Source organism: Macrotis lagotis, chromosome 2, assembly GCF_037893015.1.
Source record: "Macrotis lagotis isolate mMagLag1 chromosome 2, bilby.v1.9.chrom.fasta, whole genome shotgun sequence".
Lineage (NCBI taxonomy): Eukaryota > Metazoa > Chordata > Mammalia > Peramelemorphia > Peramelidae > Macrotis > Macrotis lagotis.
This window is the reverse complement of record NC_133659.1, coordinates 124325914-124338244: the sequence shown is the minus strand read 5'-3', so window position 1 is coordinate 124338244 and position 12331 is coordinate 124325914. Positions and strand designations below refer to the sequence as shown.

Sequence of the window (12331 nt, the reverse complement as noted above, 5' to 3'; positions counted from 1 at the left end):
AAAAACTTGGTTAAAAGCATACACACACACACACACACACACACACACACATAAAGAGAAGTGAATGTATAAAATGGATTATTTAAAGTACATGCAAGTATATTCTCATGAAATAAATAAGATCAAAATCTAGAAAATATGTACTCTTTTAAAATTTGGTAACAATAATTTATTCTCATTTAAAATTTATATAGTATAGCATTTTGTGTATGAGAAACTATTATGGATAATGTAAACTAGGGTAGGGAAAGTATTTTATCAAACAATTATTATTCAGTACTAATTCAGTGAATGCTATTGAAAATTATATTTTCTCCTTATAGGAATTTTTTAAAATGCAAAGGCAAAAAAATCTTTGAGGTTTTTCTAATAGAAAGTAATTATGAGGGCAGCTAGGTGACACAGTGGATAGAGCACCAACTTTGGAGTCAAGAGGACCCAAGTTCAAATCCAAACCCAGACACTTAATAATTGTCTAGTTATGTGGCCTTGGGCAAGTCACTTAACTCTATTGCCTTAAAACAAAATTAAAAATTTAAGGAAAAAAAAAGAAAATAATTATGCTTGGAAATATCAAAATATCACAATAAAATGGAAACATTTCTAATAAGTCATTTTCCTCTCTGCATCATAAGTACTAAAAAAAGCATGCTTAAGCATTTTAAAAACTTATAGAATTTACAAACTTTTTAAAAAAGTTGGAAGTTAATAGTAAATCAATATGCTAATTTCTGGCCATAAGCTGAACATAAAACCTTCTGGATGAAAAAAAATTTTTAAATCATTCAAATTAAAACTAATAATGATGTGTTTTCAGAATCAAAGAGTTTTTTCCATTCTTACTACTTTACCCTAACAGTAATGTAAAATGAACATGGTATTCATGACTAATAATATTTTAATTATATATGTTACTAATGAATTGAAGTTAATAAAATAATCAAAGAACTCAAAATGTTTTCTATGGAAAATTAAGTCAATTAATGAATCTTGGCTTTAGTATATTATTATTATTATTATAATCTGAAAACCTACCACTTATTCCAAGCAATCTGTGCCCAAGAATACTTTGAATCTAAGGACAACCTGACTGCAGATCTCAAAAAAAAAGTTGGGACAGACAACTAGCTACCTGCTACATAATTTTATAGAATACTGGTCAATATGTTATGACAAGGATGAGTCCCTTATTGAGAAATCCTATTGTATTTTCATATATTTTAATGTTTCTAAAAATTGTTTCTGCTTTTGCTACTGTTACTCTGAATTGATGCTCAAGGAGACAGGATGGCCAGCAGGGACAAAAGGGCATTCTACTCTTGTCATTATACCAATTTTAAGAACAGGAAGTGGTGGCTAGGTAAAGATGGGCTCATTCCTTTAGGCCCAAATTAGGTACTCTCTACTTCCTTCAGGTATGACTTCTCCACTATACCTGAATACTTATTCAGAGCTATATTTCCATTAAAAGGGATCAAAGAAATTTAGTGGTTATTTCAGGAAAAGAAAAAGGCAAAAAAATTTAACATCTGAAAAAGAAGGAATTTAAATTTTTCTGCAATGAAAAATATTGTGTTAAATATTCAAATGGTTAAAAAATTATTTTCACCTCACACATGTGAAAAAAACAAAAATAATTCTACTATTTGCAAACCAAGTTTAATCAACGAAGTTAATTCTCTAATTTAATTTTATCATTCACTTTAAAGGTTAGTGTGACTTCATTCTGCTTTTGGAAAATTTAGAATAAATTTTCTAATTAGACATTTAGTTTAATAACCTTTGTCATTTAGTTATTTTTAGCTGCGAGAAGAATTTCATGCTTTGTTTCAAATTGTGTTTATGACCTTATACTAAAAGTACTAGTTGGTAATTACCAAAGAACAAAAATAAGAAACACAACTTCCTGAGTTTCCATTAACTTAAGGTTATCCCAGACAAGTTTATAACAACATCCTGCACAACACATCAACAAATTACAGATTCACTACGGTCAGAAACTGCCTTTGAGGATTATTTTAAGAATGTGGTAACTTTTATAGAAATGAAGAATTTCTATTTAGCTTCAGTACTTCTCCAGTGAAAACAAGTACCCTCATCACTTCAGATAGACAGGGTTAAAAGCAAAGAGGAATAAAAATCAGAATGCAAAAACAAAAATAAGAAAAAGATCAATTTAGAATCATATTACAGTAATACAATTTTACTTCCATTACAGAAATTAAAACTTAGAAAAATTAGGAATGGACAAATGGATAAATTACTCACAAATACTGTCCTTGACAGACAAACTCCACTTTAAATTATGTTCTAACAGTACTGATAAATTTGCACTAACTTTACTCTTTCCACTTGCTCTTCTGATGTTCTGAGACAGCTGGTTAAAGCTGGAAAACTGGGCGGCTAGGTGGCGCAGTGGATAAAGTACCGGCCATGGAGTCAGGAGTACCTGGGTTCAAATCCGGTTGCAGACACTTAATAATTACCTAGCTGTGTGGCCTTGGGCAAGCCACTTAACCCCATTTGCCTTGCAAAAAAAAAAAAACCCTAAAAAAAAAGCTGGAAAACAATCCAAGGACACAGAAAGAAAAGGGAAACTAACATTACCTAGAAAATTTGCTCACCAAAATGCTTCTTGCACTAATCCATTGTTTTCCAACTCTTTGGAAAAGAGTTAATAGCAAAAGGTTAACTCTTAGTTTCCCTCAAGGCTCAGTTGGAGTGCAAATTTCATTCATTCATTCATTCAACAAACTCGAATAAATAATAAATGATATAACATAAATAAAATAAGAAGTCAAGAATATCAAGAAATCAATAAAATGGAGAAGGGAGATACTTTTTTGAATACTATCATGCTATAAGAAATGATAAGTAAAGAGCAAAAGAAAAATCTAAGAAGAATATTGTGAACTGAAGCAAAGTGAAGTGAGTAAAAAAGATCAACTATAAAAGATTTAGCTAATCTGATCTAGACAACAATCCAAAACAATTCCAAAGGACTACAGATGAAAAGTGCTCTTCACCTCCAGAGAAGTGATGAACTCAGAGGGTAAAATGAAGTATGCATTTTTCACTTTCTTTTTATTTCTTGTCTTTTGTTGTGGTGGTATTCTTTTTGCAAAACTGCTCATGTGGAAATGTATTTGCTTGACTTTATATAAATTGATATCACATTGCTTGCTTTCTCAATAGGTGGGGGAGAATCAGGAAGTAAAGAATTTGGAATTCAAAAATTCTAAAGCAGCAATGTTAAAAATAAGTAGATAATTTAAAAAAAAAAGATATGTATGCCTACCGAAACAACTATGAATGGAATAGTTTTTCCTTTAGTTCAAGAACCAGTAAGGAGTAGTTGAGTGGTACAGCCCCAAAGTCAGGAGAGTTGAAATCTGAGTTGAAATCTGGCCCTAACCACTTACTGTAACTGTGTAAAGCCTCCGAAAGTCATCTAACTAAAAAAAAAAAAAAAAAAAAAAAAGAATAAACAACAGATCTGAGACTTATTATAATATTGTACCATTTGGATACCTATTTTGTTTCCATATGTAAAAGAAGCCATAAAAATGGATGGGCCACAGAGTCCAATGTTGATGGTGGCTGCAGGTATAGCCAATAAGGGATCATGAGTTGCAGACACGGAAGGTGAGACCAGAGAGTGTCTCTGGTTAGAAATCAACCCCTGTGGTCTGTCTGAGTAGCTGGTGCTGGCCCAGGCCACGAGGTGGTACTCCAGCCGAGATAGCAAGGACTAAGACCAGAACCAGGAGTACAGGAAGCTACTTCTGAACCCAGGTAGTCCCTCTTGAGTAAGATGCTTGATATGGTAGAAGCTAACTCTCATGGTGTGCCAATAGGCCTGTTGTCCTCCATCCTTGCCAACATAGGCACCAACATCATATATGGAGCAGCAGCAGAGTCTCAGAGCATTGAACAGCATGAGGACATGGACCAGGTAATATTTCCTTCAGGTCTCGAGAATGGTTGCTTAGAGTTAACTTTCTAAGATCTACTCCAACTCAAGAAAGTAGAGTAGGTTAAGGCACATTTTGGAGGTTCTATGAGGACAGTTCCTGGAGATCCCTTCCTTTTTCCTGCCTCCTCTTCCCCTTACTTTTTGCAAAGAAATTTAACTAATAACCACATAAGATTTACTGAAGGTCATAAAATGGAGTTCCCAGGAAGCCTTGGTACCATGTGATCATGGCTAAACACATGGGAAGGTAGAGGCAGAGAGAAGGGTTGGGACAGGGTGGCAGGAACACTGACATGAATATTATTTAGTGACTGATAGGTGAGAGAGAAACTGAACCTCAACCTCCATGGTATCACTCTTTCATGCTGGGGCATGAGCTGATGATAAACATGAAATGGTTATCTTTATTTCTCACACCCACCGTTTTTACATGTATGATTCTTTATTTGTTTTGGTCTACTATTCTCCAGTTATCATAAAACGAAACAACAGACACTTGAAAAAGGAGAAGGAAAGAATTCATGAACAACACAAGATAAAAAAATTATGAAATGAAAAATTGTTACTGTTGATTATATTAAATTAAAAAGATTTTGCAGAAAAGCTCAGAAACAATTTTTTTTACATACAGTGTTTCTGACAAAGGTCTCATTTCTAAATTATATAGAGAATTAATAAAATCTGAAAGAGTACAAGTCATTCCCTAATTGATATTGGTCAAAGGACATGAATAGGTAGTTTTCAAATGAAGAAATTAAGGCTATATATGGTCATGTGAAAAAACACTCTAAATCATTACTGAATAGAGAAATACAAATTAAAACAATTCTGAGTACCACCTCAAACCTAACAAATTGGTTAATATGACAGAAAAGGAAAATGACCAATGCTGGAGAAGATTTGGAAAAATTGAAACACTAATGCATTGTTGGCAGTGTTGTGAACTGATCAAACCATTCTGGAGAGCAATTTGAAATTATGCCTAAAGGACTATAAAACTGTGCATACTCTTTTATCCAGCAATACCACACTACTGGGTATGTATTCCAAGAGATAATTAAAAAGAGTAAAAGATCCACATGTACAAAAATATTTAAGGCAGCTCTTTTTGTGGTACAAAAAACTGGAAATGGAGGGGATGCCCATCCATTGGGGAATAGCTGAATAAGCTGTGGTATAAAAATGTAATGGAATAATATTGTTCTATAAGAAATGATGAATAGGCAGATTTCAGAAATCCCTGGACTTAGTGAACTGATGCTGATGAAGTAAGCAGAAGTACAGAGAACATTGAATATATAACAGCAACACTGCATGATGATCAACTATTGATAGTTTGCTTTTTCAGAAATAATAATTAAGACAATGCAAAAAAACTCATTATAGAAAATCTAACCATATCCAGAGAAAGAACTATGGAATGCAGATTAAAGCATACTATTTTCACTCCCCCCGCCTTGTGGATTTTCCCCTTTTGTTCTGATAATTCTTTTTTTTGCAAGGCAAGCGTTAAGTGACTTGCCCAAGGTCACACAGCCAGGTAATTACTATGTGTCTGAGGCCTGATTTGAACTTAGAGCCTCCTGACTCCAGGGCTGGTGCTCTATCCCCTCTGATTATTCTTTCACTACATAACTAATGTGGATATATGTTTAACATGATTTTACATGTACAAATAAAATCTATATCAGATTGCTTGCTGTTTGGGAGGAGGAAAGGAAGGGAAGGAGAAAAATTGTGGGGGGACTCAATAACTTACAAAATGAAGTAAAAACTTATCTTTACATGTAATTGGAAAAGAAATAAAATACTATTAAAAAAACAAAAAAATAAACAGTCAATAAACTCTGCCGCCATCTCTATCTGACTTTTGAAAAAACTGAGTGTGGCTTAAACTTTCTCTATTTACTTTCCAGGAGGGGTGGTCCAGGGTTCTGATCCTTGACCTAGTGGCCTATACATATACCCCTTCCCAACTGTCTAACTTAACTTTCTTTTTTTTTTAAGGCTTTTGCAAGGCAAATGGGGTTAAGTGGTTTGCCCAAGGCCACACAGCTAGGTAATTAAGTGTCTGAGATGGGATTTGAACCCAGGTACTCATGACTCCAGGGCTGGTGCTTTATCCACTGAGTCACCTAGCTGCCCCCCCCCTTTTTTATAACTTAACTTTCAAGGTATTTTTAATATAGTAATAGTGCAAGTATTATATGTTCCTTTGTCAAAGCCATCTTGTTTTAGGAATGTAGCTTATATTTAGAATTAGTCCAATATATACTATATTTTAAAGAATATATATTTATACAATTATTTTCCATACAATTCATGTTTTTCAGTAGCACTCCCAATCAGAAATTGAGACTGAGAAGTTAAGATAGTATACTGCAGGGGCAGCTAGGTGGCGCAGTGAATAGAGTACCAACCCTGCAGTAAGGAGGACCTAAGTTCAAATCTAGCTTCAGACACTTAATAATTGCCTAGCTATATGATCTTGGGCAAGCCACTCAAAATTTAAAAACATATGTAGTATACTGCATTCAGACAACATCTTAAAATTACTTCCCATAAGTAAATGCAATATTTACCTTTTGTAGACTGGTAGGATTCAGTTGAGTTTTATCTATTATTTTTACAGCAACCTGAAAAAAGAAAATCAAGGAATTATTATTACTTTTGGTTTTTGCAAGGCAATGTCGTTAAGTGACTTGCCCAGGAGTCTGAGGTCGGATGTGAATTCAGGTCCTCCTGATTCCAGGCTGGTGCTCTATCCGCTGTGCCACCTAGCTGGCCTAAATAATGGAATTATTTAAAAGACTTCTAAATTTTTCATTTTTCCAAATGACACAAATATTTATTTATTAAATGCCTAATCACAAAAAAGTATTCAAAAATAAGATTGTACCTTATGGTTCTTTCTTTGTCTAGGTCAGTAATTCTCAAACTGTGGACTCCTGGACAGCTATGTTATTACAAAACAGTCTAGGATTTGCATGTGCAGCAAACATTATTTTGATCTTTATTACCAAAAGAAGAGGCAAAATTAAAATATTTATTAAACACTCACTATGTTCCAGGCACTGTGCTATGTGATGAATAAGTACATAAAAAAATATGAAGAGTCCCTGTTTTCAAGGAATGCACAAACCACTTGTTAAATTCACTAAACATGCAACATGTTTTCCACAGAAGAGTTTCACACATGCATTTATTAATACTTTAAAAGCATATATAATGCTTTGTGACTAATACATTATTAACTCATGTAAGAACATTTCTAATTAATCTTTTGTCATATTTTAAAAACCAATCAATAGATATAGTACAATTATTATTGTGAAGGAATAAAAAATATTTTACTTTAGAAAGAGATGAAAAGACTGAAAATCACTGAACTGGGTGCATATTCTTGTCCATTAAGCTCTAACAACTTAGTTTCAAAATGTAAACAACTGATTTTTTTTTATTCCTCACTCATGTAATTTGGAATCAAAGGAATTTGACACCTGGTTTTTAATTTGTCTTTTGGATGAAAACCATATTGAATTTTAATGTTTGAATGTATTATTGGTAACCCATATCTATTTTTAAGATTATAAAATTTCAACAAGATCCTGAATACTGAATTCAAACAAAATTATTGATGACAGGTTTATTTAGACATGACATGAATAGGATTCATAAAATTATTAAGATGAAAAACAAAAACAATTTAAACCTTTTTACAAGTGAGGTTTTTTTATAGATAATGTTCTAGAAAAATATTCAAAATATTATGAATATTATATTATTAAACCCTTACATATGGAAGTTTTATCTCAAATTTTTATAATTCTAAAAAACCATTTTAGATTCGCTTATATTGAATAGGAAAAAAAAACTGACTTTTAATAAAGACTAGCTAGCTATTTCTGACAGAGAATAAAGAAGCTGGTTTATCCAGCACTTAAAACTGAAATCTGAAACCATTAATGGATGGAAATTATCTAGCATCTACACCTGTCCAAAAAGGCAGGGAGAGTACTGTTAACTGCAGTTTTAAGCAACAAGAATGGAAGAGAGTGTAATGTCTAAAAATAGTTTAAACAAGAGCAAGGGAGAGGTAAAGATGACCCAAGAGGCAAAATACCTAGAGAACTTCTCCCTCCTTCCCACTCACAATCAAAAGTTCAAGTTCAACTTTAAAGTCATGCTGTTCTTTGTGTATAATATACTACTGGTTCACATAATTAAGAATGGACTGTTCTGCAGCTTCATATTCCCCAACAATTAAAAAAAAACCCTTTGAATAGATTTTTTAAAGGTTATAAAGTAAATTAAAATCTTAAAACTGACACTTACCTCTCTACCTGTAAGAATATGTCTTGCCAATTTCACTTTGGCAAAATTTCCCTTCCCTATTGTTTTAAGCAAACGATAATTTCCAATGTGAGGCTGTTCATCTGTAGCAGATGTAAGGGAATTTCTACATCGTGGTATGTTTTGTCGGCTACTTGATTTGGTAGGCTGGATGTGTGGTTCAGTGTATCCATCAACAGATGTATGCTAGGAAAGAAAATTATAAGATTTTATGTTAATTATTTAATGTCATTAAAAAAAAAAGACAGGGCACAACGTTAATAGACCAGTTTTACCCAAACTTAGACTTTATATTTTTTCTTGGGCATGTGACATATAAAAAACACCTATGTTTAAGAGGTCTTGGACAGAATATCATTTTTGTTTCTGATTCTCAAAACTGATATTCAGGCTACATCACATATTCTGACCTCAAACATTCTGTGTTCTTGATTTCTATTTCTTCTGCCCAAATTTTGCACCCAGGCTCCTATAGCTTTGTTCCTCAGGTTATTAGCTTGCAATTCTGATCTCTTCTGTTTGATTACATTAGCTCATAAGACCTATAGCTATCTATCTAGCTCCTTTCTCCTTGCATTCATCTCCTTGACCTTAAGATCTGTCTTGTAATTAGTCTATAGACAATGGATTCTGCTTCTTCACTTGAACTAGGGTCAAGTTGTCATCTTGCCAAAGGTCCCCATTTTATAGAAGAGGAAACTGTGGCTCAGGAAGATAAAATAACTTCTCTATTGATTACATAGGTCATAAGCATGAAACTCAGAATTTGAACCCAAGTCCTCTTACTCCAGAGTTAGTACATTTTTCCACTGTATCCTGTTCATCTGCCAGCAGAACTGGTGTTCCCATTCCTATGCTATTAAATCTCTTTTCTTGTCAATCCTGGATAATTGTAATTACCTTCTATTATAACTGCATAATTAAGTCTGGGCTTGCCCCATTCAGTTGCCAATGAAGTCTTAGGACTGAGAGCTTTCACCATATAGCTAGTGATACACTACTACACTATACAATATATCTGGGCAATGAGGTGAAAATTTGCAAAGTACTCCATTTGGCAAATTCTAGAATAGAGGATCTGAATCTTGGATGCATAGAACCCCAAGGCATCTTTGAAGAGACTTCAGAGCATTCTTGAATTTGTTTTTCGTTTTTTTTTAAGTTTTTGCAAGGCAATGGGGTTAAGTGACTTGCCCAAGGCCATAAAGCTATTAAGTGTCTGAGGCCAGATTTGAACTCAGGTACTCCTGACTCCAGGGTCGGTGCTCTATCCACTGCACCACCTAGCTGCCCCTGGCATTCTTGAATTTGGATCGGAAAAATACATCTTAATTTTAACTGACCTCACTTTTCCTGTCCTTCAATCATTTAAAAAAAATTATTCTGCAAAGCTTTTCTTAGTCTTTACTAGAATACCACTAGCATCTATGACATACAAAAGAGATGGGAAAACCCCAGTTCTAAACAGAACATTCAAATTTTACATTAGAGATGCTATACCTTCAGATCCTCTAAAATAGAAGTGAATAAAGAAACAGGCTCTATAGAAACAGAATCAGATTTGGAAGAGATCCTGGACTCAATCTCCTTGTACCTGACTATAGCACTTCACCCTCAGCCCCTTGGAAGTCTCCTTGTCCTCCCAGAAACGTTCTACCCTTCTACAGTGGTAGACTATACAAGCACTGGGCTTGTCATTAAAGAACTTAGAAAGCTAAATGAGGAAATGGAGGCCCAGAGAAGTGAAGGGGAATTTGCCTCAGGTTACACAGTTAGCCTTCGGAGAACTGAACCTCCTGTTACAAATCTGTTATTCTTTCCACTCCACATATAAACAAATGCAGAACAAAAATAAAGAAACATAAGGAGATACAAAGAAATTTGGTAGGCTGGATCCATCCCACAATCTTTTTATTAAGATGTCTTAATAAATCACCTGGACTAAGTATTCATGAGATATTTATAACAATTTGGGTGCTGGTTCTGGGATATTAATGTAAAACTCTTCTTTGATATTTTTCCCTGAAGAACACAAGAAAATAGTGAGCAAACAACTTGATTTTAAGCCCACTTTCTTGGTGTTCTCTGCAGGGATGGAGTGGGGTGGGGGGATATCAGAGATTCCTGGGAAGATGGGCCCGGGGATTGGTGCCAGGAGTGATAAAAATGTCTGGGGTTAAGCATCATAGATAAGGGAGATAGGGGCGATCTCCAAGGTGGTGGCCAGAGCCTCCCTGACTGGCTGAGAAGTCCTCCAGGTGGGAGATCTGTCCCAAAGGTGAGACCAGAGGATAATAGGGTGCCTCCAACGGGAGAGGGGGAATTTAGGTTTCCTCTCCTGGAATTTCCCCCAAATCTTAGAACCTACCAAGGGTAAGGTGGCAATCAGACTTGGGGGAAACCAAGGAAGCTGGAAGGAAGGAAGCCGATTGAATCCAGTCTGATGTATGGCATGAGTTTGAATGCTCCTCAAAGGTGGGGGGAGGGTGTTGTTCTAAGTCCTGGCTTGTCTAAGTGGTCTGGGGTCCCCGTCTAAGTTTTAAACTGGGAGAACTGGGAGTTGGGCTGTTTGAGTTTCAGAAGGTGGGGGAGGAGGAAGTAAGCCTGTAGCATCCCCTGGTGGAGCTCAGCCCATCCCTCACTGAGCCAGCGGTAGCTGTGCTGGTATGCAGAGGTAAAGAAAGAAAGGGGAGAGGGACTCTTAAAAGAGAACAAGCTGTTCAGGGAGAGTTTAGATGAGAAACAACTTTTAAGGGAAAGATTGAGAAGGATATGAAGGAAGATTTCTTACTCTTATGAATGGGAAAGATCCCATGCTTATTCCCTGGGTTGGGGGCTGGATCCCACCACCACCTTGTTAAGACTTGAACTCCAGACTGGGTTCAGCTGAGGAGTGTTCATCATGGGGGGGGGGGGGGGTGCGGCGGCGGCCAGGAGACTTCAAGGGCGGGGGGGGGGGGGGGGGGGGGGGGAATGGGATTGGGAAAGGAAGAAAATATAAAATCCAGGGGTTAGGAGACGTCTCTGCTCTGGTCACGTGGCCCAAGAGTGATAAATAATTCCGTTTTTAAGGCTGACCCATTTCTGAACTGGAGTTTTGGGAATCACTCTGAGGATTTTATAAGAGGGATGTTATCGTTGTTACATTCTGATAAAAATCTATACAGAATGAGAGGAATCAAATAACCTAGATTGTTAAACTGGTTTGGTATTTTAAACTTTATTATAACACTTTGAAGGAAAGTGGTAAAAATAACTATGTTATCAGGGATATTTACTGATTTCTTTTGAGAAAAAGCTCTAATTTGTTTTAATGTTAAGCTTAATAATGATAACAATTGTATTTTTATTTTGAATGGAGTTTTTCAAATGTGAGTGCTGGATTGTCTGTACAAGGTACTCTAAAGCTTTTCTCAAACTAAACTGTTGGGAAGTTTAGTGTATAGCTGATAGCAAACTAAATGAACTGAAGTTTCATCTAATGGTAAGAATTGCACTAGGGTTTTAAATGTATCATATGTATGAGATTGGATTCTGCAAGGAACTGGGTACAACTGATGTTGGGGGGGGTTGTCTCTGACTGATAACTGAACAAACAGCAATTGTGTGGTCCCACTGTAAGCTAACTTATTGATGAGCGAGATGTATTTATCAGTTATGAGGTATTCTTTTTTGAAATTTTATTTAATGAAATGAGGTGGAGTGACTTTCCCAAGGTCACATACAGCTAGGTAATTATTATGTGTCTGATGCCAGATTTGAATTCAGGTCCTCCTGACTCAATGGCTGGTGCTCTAACCACTGCATCACCTAGCTACCCTGTGATATTCTTGTATAACTGCAAAGAGATTATACTTGCAATATTTGGTTATCTCTTGTGAATATATAAGCTACTTAAATGCCCCAATGTTAAAGCCTGGAATTAATATGTGATTGCTTTGGAAGGGAATAAGGGAAATATCAAACATTATGACAACTTCTGGGATACATCTGTGGGTTCAT

General features: G+C 35.3%; 1 protein-coding gene across 9 annotated transcripts in view; it reads right to left on the bottom strand.

Moving 5' to 3' along the window:
* Nucleotides 1-12331, bottom strand: part of MARK1 (microtubule affinity regulating kinase 1) — a 149804-nt gene that overhangs the window by 79303 nt on the left and 58170 nt on the right. For all 9 annotated transcript variants that reach the window (XR_012475729.1, XM_074222706.1, XM_074222707.1 and 6 more), the window contains exons 2-3: nt 8312-8515; nt 6559-6612 (exon numbers count right to left, since the gene is read on the bottom strand). Coding sequence is in view for 8 of the 9 variants with exons in the window: in XM_074222706.1 (XP_074078807.1) it covers nt 6559-6612; nt 8312-8515 (258 nt within the window). In the remaining variant the exon portion in view is untranslated. The remainder of the gene's footprint in view (nt 1-6558; nt 6613-8311; nt 8516-12331) is intronic.